Genomic DNA, 13,786 nt, shown 5'->3' with positions numbered 1-13,786 from the left:
ATCAAATTTTATAAATGATATTATAAGGCACACTCTAAATCCCGATAATGACTCAATACTTTCAACACTAAATTTAACATACAAATATCTCCACGGGACTCACACAAATGTCAGTGTTCCCCCAAAGTACAGTTTTTTGCCCCAAAAGTAACCTTACTTCATTCTAGTAAAATTTAGTTTGTTTTTAGATACATGAACCTTACCTCCTTCCTATCCTGCTATCTTCTTTACCCTTCTACCTCTAAACCATAAATTGTACTGTGTTATCTGATTCATAACATTTAGTCTGCCATGTTCCAAAAAGATGTCGAATTATCCTAAATCTCCCTGTTCTCACTTACTATAATATTTAAGGGAACCAGTACTAAGATAATTTTTTTATCCTGCTTTTTATATCATAGGACACTTTTTTCTCCCCATTAAGATCCTAAAGGGGAAAACCATACAAACGTCACAAAAAACTCTAGCCAGAGATAATCAATGCAGAGCAAAAGCTATTCTTCAAAATTCAGCAGTCAGTTCAAAAAAAAAGAGAGAAAATTACAGTCTATTAATGATTCAGAATTTTAAAAATTACAATGCAAGAAAAAATAATCAGCATAGGAATTAGAAAATTAGTCAAATGGTAAAGTTTAAAATTTAATGTCTTGAAAGTCTTGATATTAGAAAAAAATCAATTTGATAGCATGCAGCTTTGCTTTGTCCTTTTCAGTCCATCTGTGTTTTAAAGGATACTTAGTAGCAGAATTATGTGTGACTCTGCCACGAATTGAGCCTGGCTGCTCCCATGGATGTAGCTCTATAAAACAAGACAAAGAAGCGAAAATTACAATCCGGGCAAAAGCAGATGTTGGGTAGTTTTTTTTCTTTGTATTGTATAGTTTTATGCCTTGAAGGTAAACAATGGATGAATCTATGAATTAAGCCCTTATTTATAGTTTTTGAATAAAATAATTATTAGTTAACTAGAAATAACAGATGAAAATGTTGGTGGCTGATGTAACTGTAAACTGTAGAAAGCAACCTAACATCAGAAGTAAACTTAATATAATTTGTTAAAAGGTTTTACCACAAACACATACGCACAATGTAATGATTCTTGCAGAGTTACTGTAAAATGTACTTAATATAAGCATAAGGTACAAATTAGAGCAACTAAGTTTAATGACTCCATCCTTCAAAGTAAGTAGAAAATGACCTATCCAAAGTTATATGACTCTTTTCCACATTATCAAAGTTTTAAAAATAAGGAGATAGCTTTATCAATGCATTCATTTTATTAGAGAATTTCAACTGATTTTTTTCAAAATATAATTACTGTAATCGTTTAACCCCATTGAGAAATGTACAGTGTCCTATACCTAGTAAGAACTCTATTAGTTGATACCAGTCAGTTATAGAAATTTGACAAAAATCTCCATCCAGGATATTTTGCTGATTCCCACAGTATTTCTGCTTTAATGGAAAGAGTATTTAACTAGGAGTCAGAAAGTTATTCCATCTTGTCCTCAACCCTGGGCATGTCACCAAATCTCTCAGATATTCAGTATCCCCTCATCTAGAAAACTAGGAACTGGATTAGATGATTCCTACGGTCTTGTGGAAGCATATACAGCCTTGTGTATATTGTCATCAATTCTGTCCTGGTATTTCCGTGCAAAGGCTGCTCTTGATACTCTGATCTAAACTGTCTTTGTTTCCATCTCTAATTTCTCAGTCATTTGTAGTACAGCTGCCTCATCCAAAGGTGTGTTTGGATATATTTTAAAATCACAGCTTCAAGCAAACTGACTAAAAAATAGCCATTTCTGGTTTATTCACATTATAGCTTCTGAGGAATCCTATTATGTGTTTTTTCTTTTTATTCTATTAAATATTTACCAATGAATGACAGTAGTGTAGCAAGACAAATGCAAATACTATAAGCCATGTGCTTGACATTACTTCATCTGATTAGAAACTAAGATCTTCAGAACTAAGAAATGAAGGTTTTATTATTCTAATAACTGTAACAGCATAGATAATAACAAATACAACCATACCAAGTACTAATAACAACTACCATTTATCAAGCACTCAGTTTGTGTTTAACACAAGCTCTACATGCAATATCTCATTTAATTCTAATAACTGTAACAAAGTAGGTATGCTTTGGCATAAGTTCCTTACAAGAAAAAAAAGTGCTCACACCAATCCCAGAGATGTGATTCTCAATTCTGATCACTGAAAAAAATGTAACTTATTTAAAAAGAAGCATTTATGACACCAAGAAAATGGCAAATGAAAACTAAGGTTTGATAGTGCCTGCTGTTACCCAAATGACAGTTTCAGTTCAAGGTCAAATCCACAAAAGCACTTTTGGTCCCTTCTTTCATTTTTAAAGTACGTGGTTGCAGAATGAACCAAGAGCTTGTCAACAGCTAAAGGAAATGCTGTTGTGATTATAATTTACCATCTACATGAATTCTTTCTGTTCAGTCTTTTCATGCAGTTTGACTCAAATTAGTTATGAAATTTTATTTGCTCATTTTCTTTCCCCCTTCTTGCATACATCATGAAAAATTACCTGTGTGAATCCTTTCAGCTTTTTTCAGTCCCTTATTTACTATACTCCCAGTTACTCCCAGTATTTAAGAAAATATTTAAGTGATAATCTCTCACTTGTCTAGCATATGACTCTCATTCTTTGCAACAGAAGTACTGCAATAGCAAAAAGAAGAAAACATGATGATTTATTATCAACATAAAATCAGAATGTAGGAGGAAAATCTTGTATTGTCTTTGGCAACACTTCCAAGAAGTCAAAAGAGTTGCCTCATTGCTCTTAAATAAACTTACGTCTTTAAGGTTAAGTAATTAATTCTCATCCCTCCCACACAAAAAAAACACTTCTAAATAACAAATGGGTTAAAGAAGAAATCTCAAGAGATATTTTAAAATATTTTGACTAAATGAAAATGAAAAACAACTTATCAAAATTGTGGAATGTAAAAACAGTGCTTGGGGGATATTCATAGCATTGAATGCATATATTAGAAAAGAAGAAAGATCTGAAATCAGTAATCTAAGTTTCCACCCATAGAATGTACGCCACCAAGAGTGAACTCTCAGGTAAACTATACACTTTGGGTGATTATGATGTGTCAGTGTAGGTTTGTCCTTGGTAAAAAAAAAACCAACCAAACAAAAAAACAAAACCATTTTGGTGAGTGATATTGATAATGGGAGAGACTATAAATGTGTGAGGTCAGGGGATATATGAGCAATCTCAGTAACTTCCTCTCAAGTTTGTTGTAAACCTAAAACTGATCTTAAAAAAACAAAGTCTTTTAAAAAGAAAGAAAGAAAAAAAGTTAATCTTGGCTATTTAAGATTTGCCAGTAGAAGAGCCACTGCTTTCCTGATCAAAGCCTATAGACAATGAGGGATCTGTTTTCTATATATGATAGAATCAATCCTTTTTTTCTTTTTTTTAACCATGTAACTCTAAATAAAGAAGATGCTATTTTAAGATATATTAGTTAGTAGGAATGCAGTAATGACACCCTAGGCCTGAGTCTCCTTGGTATGCCCAGGTACCCAGAACTAAAATGAAATCATCTTTATTATTTCCTTCTCAGTTTCTTTCGGAGAATACTAACATCCAGGAAGAGATTCTTTTGAACTATTAAGATATACTATCTTATTTAGTGTTAAATTTAATAGAAGTACTTAAAGGCATTCTATGATCTTCCCACTGTATGATACTACAATCTTGCTTAAGATGGAACCAATTGCTTGAGTCTTATAGTAAAAACAAAGTGTGAGAGCAGGCAGGTAGGCAGACGGGCAGGCAGGTGGGCTTCTGCTGGCAAATGGGAGTATCCGGGTCACCTGCTGGTGCACAAAACAAGTGGAAATCCCGAGGTACTTAGCACTCTGACATCCTAATAAAAGATTTCTCCATTTCTTGACAGTTACATATTCCTAGCCCTTTCCTCAGGGTTCCTCTTTTTATTCATCAAACTACATAAACTTCTCTGAGGTAGCACTAGTTCTTGCTAGGCTGCTACCCCAAATGGCAGATGTGATACAGATCATACAATAGCTAGGCAAAGTCCTCCTGGATTTACCTAAGAGATATAAATAGGTATTATCTATATCCAGGTGGCAAAGAATGCCACTGTGTTTGATTTCCCCAGGCTAGGAAGGGTATGATTGGTCTTAATCACACGCTTCTCTACAAAACGTTGTCAGCCCTGCTAGTACAGTGAAGAACTGGCTGTCCTTATGAGCTTTACCTGAATTACAGTGCCAATAAGACTGGTAGTTCACATACTGTAAAGGGGGGAGGGGAGGGGGAGAAAAAGGAACAAAACAGAGCCACCAAAACCAAAAAGCTCCAGTCAATGCTGAGGAAATCCTCAGCAGAACATGCTGAGATCGTTCATTATAACTGGCCCTCCCTAGGAGGTCAGCCAATGAGAACACAGAGTGCAGGGCTGGAAGACTCTGCAGATACTACAAAACAACCCTAAGCCCCAGACACTAGTAAGACAGCTACTGGGGATAAACTATGTTTGGAGAAGCACCTTTTACTTTTTGAACAAAACTGATAATATGACTGATGAGACAGCTTCTCATATTCACTGTGCTTTCAAAATGCTGAGAGGTAAAAAATGTGACAACGCAGTAAGACTAAGTTTCTTCCAAGTGTACGGCAAAAACTTAAAAGGGCCTATGACTCAGCTTCTAAGCAATTTTAGTAATTAATATTTTCCTGAGAACATATTTCTAGCCTGATTATAGATTTTCTTTTATTCACTAATGAAAGAAAACTTGAAATGCACAGTATAATTACTCTCATAGAAGTTTTTTGGTAACTAAAGTAGTAAGTTCAAAATGAAAAGTTATGTTATATTCTTCATTTTAAAATCCAACAGAACAGCTTTTGATGTGAGGTGAACTGAATATGTAAATCTACAATGCAAAAGTTTTGGTAACTCTGTCATATCAGATATATATGAAAAGTATAATTTAATAAAAATATGTGGGCTTTTTTCCTTTTTATCCTTGGGGAAAAAATCAACCATCAAGGAACATTACTATTCTCATGTCATTATTGTAAATGTAATCTAAAATGCAAGAACAACAACAAAACAACTAATATAGCTTAAAATTTACATGATTCTGTGTTAAAAATAAAATCACTCATTTCATATCACTGAATATTTTGCATCTGTGATTGGTGTAAGAAATGCATTAGGAACAGAGTTTCTTTTGCCCTATTCTAGCTTTGCAAATAAATTAAATGTTTTCCCCCAGGAAAGCCATTTAACCTCTCTTTAATTCATTTCCCTGGTACAGATCTTTTTTGTTACTAATGGGGCTACTAGGTGACAAAAAGATGGTATTATCAAGAAAAATCTATAAAATGCATTTAAACAAAAAATAAACAAGAAAAGGACCACTGTCTTTTGAAGCATAGTCTCTTATATTTTTCCTCTTTTTTGGCTTATCTGTGAAAATGGACATTCACATCTTCACTATCAGGGCTCACATGATAATCTTTGATAATCCTATATATGGAAGCATCTTCACATGGATGAAAGTACCCTGGGTGGCTAGGCATTTTTTCCTTAATTATGAATCTTTTAGCATATCTATTAGATCATCCTTTGATCACTGTACTTGGTATTTTTTCCTGTCACCGCCTCACTGATTGAAACATGAGTAAAACACTGCTCAGTCTGGGTCCCATTACATCATGCTGGACTACCTGCTATGACAGTTTTTCTAGTCCAGTTCTTCAGATAGCTTTAGTCCTTGAAACTTCTCTTATATTGTCTTAAGAATGATACTCTCTCTAAAGTTCACCTAATGCCAACTGCTTTAAAAGTCCAGTGTCATCCATTTTCTCTGAATGTCCAGGATCACTGCATTCTGATGAGCAAGTCTGGAAAATCACTGCCTCTATATCTTTGACATCAGAGACTTTATCTTGACATTTGATGTGAAATATAGCACAATGGTATGATAAATGAAACCTGTCTAAAAAATGAAAATGATGCTGATAAGGATTCAGATATTAGATCCATATAACACTGTTGACAGTACCACGGCTCTGCAGGCCTTCAGATTGGCTTTAACTAATGATGGATGCTACTGGTTGAGCCTGCTAATCTGGCAAATGAGACGTCAAATTCTTGGTGTGATTCTCTATTTCTTTAAGCTTAATATTTGAAGGCTTCAAATTAACGGCATTCATCTGTATATTTAATCAGTATACTAACAATGTGAATCCAGGTATATGAGAAGTATATTGCATGTAGAGGCTAATATACAACTTCTGGTTCTTCCATACAAACTTTATAGCACCAAACACAGCAATCATCTTCAACAGAAGTACCACACTGATGGCTGGGAACTCTGGCTAGAAACCAGGCTGCTAGCGGTGTGAGATGGGGCGTGTTACTTAACCGACCTGTGGTTCAGTTTCCGTATCAGTAAAGCAAGGATGTTGTAATAATTTAAAGCTTTAGAAAAGCTTACATGAAGTAAGCTTTTAGAAAAGCTTACCTGAAGTAAGCCTTAATTAAGTGTTGGCTATTGTTGTTATATTTATTTATTCAACTGGTATTTACTGAATGTCCAGTATGTGATAGGTACATTTCTAGGCACTTGGCATAAGAGTGAACAGAGCAAACATCCCTGGCCTCATGGGGTTTACAGTCTAGTGTTTGTGCACATATGTGTGTGTTGGGGGAGAGAGCCAGAGAAAGACAAAACAACAACATAAGTACATAATACATATATGTATATATAAATAATATAAAATTAATTGTATACAGAGAACAGTATTAGCGATACTGATTTTGAGGGAAGCACACACCAGGCAGGGGGAAATCATGGCCGGCGCGAAGGCCTTAAGGTAGAAATGTGTTCAGGGAACAGAAAGGTCAGTGTATTGGTGAGGCCTTAGATTTTACTCTGAGTCACATGGGAAGCCTTAATAGGTAAGTTTTGAGCAGAAGAGTAATGTGAGCTATGCTGAGAATAGACTATAATGGAGCAAGGATAAAAGCAAAGAGATGAGATGGTGGTTACTGCAGTAATCCAGACAGAAGATGCTGGTAGTTTAAAGCAGGTTGATGGTAGGTGATAACAAGTGATCTGACCCTGGATATATTTTGAAGGAAGAACAACAGCATTTCTTATTTGTTGTGTGTTCTTACGCTAAAGGAGATCAAAACTTTATAACAGATAAATGTGTAGTAAAAATTTAGTTACTTCAAAGTTCAAATTCATAGTAAATATATATATTCCAGTATTTATACTAATATATAGAACATTTACATTCAATTGGGAATACATGAATCTAAAACAAAATCTAGGTATTCATGGGTTTATTAAAATAAAGAGGTCATTAAAAATGGTAACATGTACTTTAATTAGTAAGGACTCTATAATTGAAATATAGAAAAGTTACATTATTTGTCCATGACATTCTGTTCTCTTTTCACATTTTCTCCTTTGGATGATTCATACTCTTAAATTCAATAGCTCTTTGGTATGAAAGACTCCTTCTCAGGTCTATAGTGTCACATTTTATGGATAATTACTAATTGGATATATCTACTTGAATATCCCACTTGAATGTCCTAACACTCTAAAACCAAAATTTTTTCAAACAAATGTCAGTATTCTCCACACAAAATAATTTATCTTTGCCAGACTTGCTAGACTTCTATGCTCCTGTCAATAATGCAACCATTCTTCTAATGACCAAGTTTCAACTTTAGCATTTATGTCTGCATCAATCATAGAGCCATTGAACACTTCCTATTCTACATTTGCCATTTTTCTGTTACCTTGACACAACTGATTGTGTCTGAATGTTTATTATATCATGCTTGGATTACAGATGCTCTAATCTTCACACTCCAATCTCTCACTTCTAGCTAAATCTTCGAAAATCACCACTTTCATCAGTCTACTGCCCACAAACCTTTGAAAATTTAAAATTGCTTAGAGGCCAAAGCCCTTGGCAATTAAGTCAAACACTTTTGAATCAATCAATTAATAAATCAAGCCAGCAACTATCTACTCAGTACTTAAAAGAGATACTGTATTCCATAAAATGAGAAAACAAGTAAATATAAAATGTGGTGTTTTTGCTCAAAAGGACACATAGTAACATTTGCATAAAGAGATCTCTAACCATATAGGTAAAATAAAATGAGGGCAGTGTACTTAAAACACTCTAGAATTAGTAGACCAAGATTTGAGCCTGGGCTTGAGTTGCCTCCTTTGTAAATGGGGATAATAATAGAATCTTTCTTACTGAGGACTGCTATAGGATTTAACAGATCAGACGTTAATAAAATTAGCTACTAAATTACATGGTATTTAGTAAGGACTATAATTTTGGCTATCACTTTAGCTATGTGTTCAGTGAGTCCTAGAGAAATATAAAAGGTGAAATTACTGTAGGGTGAAATGGAAGGAAAAGACTCCAAAGATGGTTAACTGTAAACAGGGTATTTCTATGGAGATTATGTTGAGATAAATTAGTAACACTGGGAGAGGATTTTAATCAGGTTGACTATGACAAGGAAATTAACAGAGGATGGGAAGGAGTTTAATCTTACTGGGAATGGGTATGGAGGTAGACATGATTGGGCTGCCACATTAAGTCCATTTATTCTCACACTATTTCTATTAAAAAAGATTACACCTCAGTGGAAAAAAAAATTATGGCCCCCAAACATCCTATCCTCATTTCCACCTCTATATGGGTTCTTAAGGCTGTTCCATTTTTTTTTATTCCCTGACCCATATCAAGGAATGATCTTTATTCTTACTGGGTAACCAAAATTCAGCTTGATTTAATGCCAACTCAAATTCTACCTCTTGTAATAAAATTTAATAATTAATTAATAAACAGTTAATGCTCTTAAACTATTATAATACTTACTGTCTATAACATTTAATCTGTATCTTAATCACATTTGGATTTAGAATGTTAGGATTCTGGACTTAAAACTCACATGAATAACACTGTATCAGGAAAAAGGATATATCATTTATAGAATCCAGAATATTTGTTATTTTTTAAAAAGAGAACAGGCTTCAAATACTTGCTTCTACATATTTCAAAGTAATTTAAATACAAAACATATTTAAACCCTAAAGTGAAATGTAAAATGATTGCAGAACTCTGTATATGTAGTGTAATTCAGGAATTTTTTAAAAATCTAGAGCATCTATTAATAACTCCATATTTTTTAACATCTTAGATGAAGCTAACATATGAAGTTAAATTCCTCAAAATAGCATAAAGAACAGTTAAACTCTGGAAATTTTATATATAAATCTTAGAGAAAAAGTGATGCTTTAAACAGCTATGTAGCATGAATGTTATTTAAAGTTAATAAAATCAGAGTTTACTCTTTTCACATTGAGACTGAGCTCATTAAATAATAATTTTTTTTAGTAAGCAGTTTTTTGCCAATAAAATTTTTAACAAGTAAATATTGATATTTGGTGGTTATCAGTATGTACTATAAGCATATAATTTAAAAAATCATATTTCTCCAGATATTTCAAAAGTGTATTCCATCATTAGTAATTAATGTATTACAAATGTACTTGTGTATTAGTATTACAAGGGAGTATTTGTATACACTTAATGAATTTTTTACATATAAATTGGTTTTGTTGTATATAATTCCATTTTAAAAACATTGGCTTTTTCTTTATAGATTTTAAAAATCTTACATGAGAGCTTGCAAATATCAAAATATGAACTTACCTTCACATATTGAGAGTTTGTGACACTATAAATATATACATTATATAAAGACTAAAGCTTCTTCTAACTGTGCTTTCTCTCTCTTTTTAAAACTGGCTAATTCATAAGAAATTCTTCAGATTTGTTCTTAATCAGAAATACACCATAGGGGGAAAAAGGCACTCACAAATTTTGTTTGGATATTTAAGGCCAGTCAAAACTCATCTTATAGATTTAAGTATTTTGCACTTTTCTGTCAATTCTAAAGAGGTATATTTTCAAAGAAACATTATCTGGAAAAAACAAGCAGAAACAAATGAGTTTTTCCATCGTATCTGTAATAAAATTCTTCCATGAGTTTTTCACTTATAATCAGGAAGTACTTTTTTTTTTTCAAAAACAGCCAGCACTGCTGGGAGAAATTTGTAAACCACTGTTAACTGTGGAACAAATTTTACAAGCTGAGAGAGGAGTATTAAAAAAGGAGGCTTACATATTTTCTTTTACATAGTTCTGTATTATTTGAATCTTTTACAACATTTACAAAAATATTTGTGGATTATTTGGGGAACAATATGTTCTTTTAAAGGCAAATTTTTTATTCTTGTCATCAAGTAGTTTATAATATTCTAGAACAGTAAGAATTGCTTGCAAATGCTGTGGACAAATCAGATTTTTAAAATGACTGGAAAATGTCCATCTGATTTAAGAACATGGAAAGCCCTGGTGAACTCGGTGTGATTTTGAGGGGAGTGATGGGTGTACAGGAGCCAGACAGAAGGATGCTGGGAGTGACCAGAAATGAAGTGAGTTCATGGGCACAGACAACCTAAGAGAATAGAAGAAACTGAATTCAGTGATACTAATTTCAAGTTTGAGAGCTTGGTTTTGGGAAATGTTACAAGTTTTGATGAGGTTTCAAGTAAACAGTTCCCAAATGAGCAGTTTAAGTGGAATGAATAGGTAGGTTATAGAATTTAAAGAGAAAAAAATGATCATATGAGGCCAGTGCTAAAAGAATCAACGGCATGGGTGTTCTGAACAAAGGGACTGAAAAAAAAAAAGATTTTATCATGTCTGAAGGCAGAAGAATGAATTAGATAAACTTTGAAGTCTTTTAAGACCCTCTAATCTTACTTTTCAATGAAGTTACTACGTGGTTGTCTTCAATATTGTAAAAAATATTTTCCAAAAAGAATATCAATGACACAAAGAATATTCAATCCTAAGAAATAAAAATATAACATCATTTACATAAGTGCTGCAAATCAAGTTACTGGGATTTTTTTCCTCTTGAAAATATTAAGAAAAAATCAAGGACTGCACAGTTCTAATTTATCCTACTTATTTGGAATTAATATATCATCTGGTAGCTATTGCAATGTTTTTTTTTTTTAACAAATCACAACAACATGTATTCATAAAGTTTCTTATTTATGGTTTCCTTTCAGTTCCTAAAAATATAGTGAAAACCTGACTGTATCAAACTGGGGGGAGAAGGAAGGTATAAATTTAAAAACAAATTCTCAAATAGAATAACTCTAACTGTCAAGTAAAATTTTGAAAGAAGAAAACCTACTCAGTAAAAGATAAAATATATTGGCAATTAGCATCATCTTTATGGATATAAACAATCAAGGTACTATTGTCCACTTAAAGATATTTTCTTGAGCAAACTAAACAAAACTCAGTCAAAACTTTTTACAGCTTTAATTTGCTTAGTAAACCAGGCCTGCACCATACAATAGTGTACTTATCTAAAGATAATGTTAAATTATCACAAACTAAAATTGAGTCCTTTTTTTAGTGTAGTTGACTTACAATACTGTGTTAGTTTCAGGTATTCAGCATAACGATTCAGGGTTTTTGCAGATTATATTCCATTATAGGTTATTAAAAGATATTGGGTATAATTCCTTGTGCTATACAGTAAATCCTTGTTGCGTATCTATTTTATGTAGTTTGTATATATGAATTCCATATATATTGAGTCCTTAATTAATGCTTAAAGCAATTAAAAATATATGTACCTTTCTTTTCTTTAAAATGCAGTAAGCTATTTTATAAGATAACCTTTTCGTTTAGAAAAAATAAATTATCAACGGCAAAGTGCTTTGGAATTTTTATCCTTTCAATCTTCCAAATAATGTTTGAGAAAAAAAAAAAAGGCAGAATCTTCTATGCCTAGTGGACTAATTCTGGAACCCTACAATAGAAGGGGGAGGCTCCCAAAATGTGATCTTAGGGCTTAAGGAGTTCAACACCGAGGAGAAACTTACCAGAATTCTTCAGAAGAAAATTTTTATGAATTTTTATTATGAAGGAGAAAGCTGGTATGGAGGGAAGATGACAAGAAAACAAAGGGAGGGAGAAGAAAAAGGAGGAAGTACCTTGGGGAATAATGCTTGTTACATCTGCATGACCAGGAGCAGGCCTGGACTGAGGCAGAAGTTCTGAAACTTCCTGTACATAAAACGCAGGAAACCCTTGACGGGTGGACTGAGGTGGATTAACTAATGAATAAGTGGAGCAGCTTCTGGAATGCAGGCTACACTATATTTCTTGATCTGGTGCTGGTTATGTAGGTGTGTTCTCTTCATGAAAATTAAGCCACACACTTATGATCTGTGTACTTTCTTAAATTTATGTAATGTTTCTATTTAAATAATCTCAGATGAACAAATAAGTAAATAAATTGGGAATCTTGCTACAAGGTACATTTCTGGATACCATTTTCTGGAATCTGCATTTTAACAAGTACCCTGGGGGTCTATGCAGCCATTCCAGAACATAACTGGAAAAACAATAGCTGAGAGGTTCAAAAGTAATTTCTTCCTCCTCTCAGCAACTGCTTTCTCCAGCCACAGGCATTTCTGGGTATTCGAAAAACCTGCTGATTTGAAACCCTTCTACTCTAGTTGGCCAGGAAGCAGCTGGATTACTGACTATAGACTTGGGGTCAGAACTCATTTCCATCCTTACTCTTTACTTATCTAGGCTTAAGATGCACCTGGCCCTGTACTAGCTATCACAAAAATGAGACAAATCATAGTTTCTGCCTTCAATAAGTTTATAATCTAGTTTAAATAACTATACATTACCTAAAATACAAAACAAGCAAAAAATTAAGTGGCGTTAAGTAGCAGCAAACAAAGCACTATAAAAGTAAGAGGAAGGATGGAGAAGCAAACAAGCCCTCTTGGAAGATAGCATCAAAACTAGATAAAACCTAAAGTAAAATGTCCACAGTCAAGAGAAGAAAGAGGAAACGCTCCTGAAAGGGCATGTGGGGAGCACTATGGTAAGGACAGCACGGACTGGATATGGGCTACTGGGAAGAAAGTAGTTAAAGTTGAGGCTAGAAATGCAGGCGGTCCCTACCTTTAGAGGGGTCTTGGATAAAACGCAGAAATAACTATCCCTAATTTTAATTTTATAGGAATAAGAAAGTCACAGAGGACTTTTGAACAGAAAGGAGACGTGATTGTAAGTCACTTCAGGAAGCTGAATCCACAAGCCAAATTTAATGTACCCGCAACAAGATGAAGGTAAGTCAACATGCTGTATCACGGTGACTGTAAATCAAGGCTACACAGAGAGATCTAGGTTCTCTTGCTGCTCTACTTGATTGAGCCGCTTAACCTCTCTGAGTCACAGTTTCCACTTGTAATTACGGGATAATAGTGACTACTTCATATAAGGGTACTGTATACACTGAAGGAGGTAACATGTAAAGTTCCTGACATTAGAGGTCGTTCGTCATTGTGGTCCTCGTTGTCATCCACTTTTTCACATCACTCAAGTTTTTCCTGTGCTCTTAGATACGGTATTTTTAGATGGCTCACATGAGTTTGCCTGGAGCTAAATTCTGATGAGGAAGATAAAGGGTAACATAGAAGGGGGTAAAGTGAAGAAGGTATAAAATACATGCAAGAAGTTCAGTATGCCAAAGAACTAAGATATATGTGAAATAGCCAAAAATATACAAAATACAACTTTTCTAGTAGTACTTGT

General features: G+C 33.7%; 1 protein-coding gene across 1 annotated transcript in view; it reads right to left on the bottom strand.

Moving 5' to 3' along the window:
- TUSC3 (tumor suppressor candidate 3) overlaps positions 1-13,786 on the bottom strand; it is a 197,540-nt gene that overhangs the window by 27,886 nt on the left and 155,868 nt on the right. Inside the window, exon 7 of the mRNA XM_079726857.1 lies at positions 736-799. Within this exon, the coding sequence (XP_079582983.1) occupies positions 736-799 (64 nt within the window). The remainder of the gene's footprint in view (positions 1-735; positions 800-13,786) is intronic.

This window comes from Hyperoodon ampullatus (assembly GCF_949752795.1).
Source record: "Hyperoodon ampullatus genome assembly, chromosome: 20".
NCBI lineage: Eukaryota > Metazoa > Chordata > Mammalia > Artiodactyla > Ziphiidae > Hyperoodon > Hyperoodon ampullatus.
Note: the sequence above shows the minus strand (reverse complement) of the source record. Positions and strands in the feature narration are given on the sequence as shown.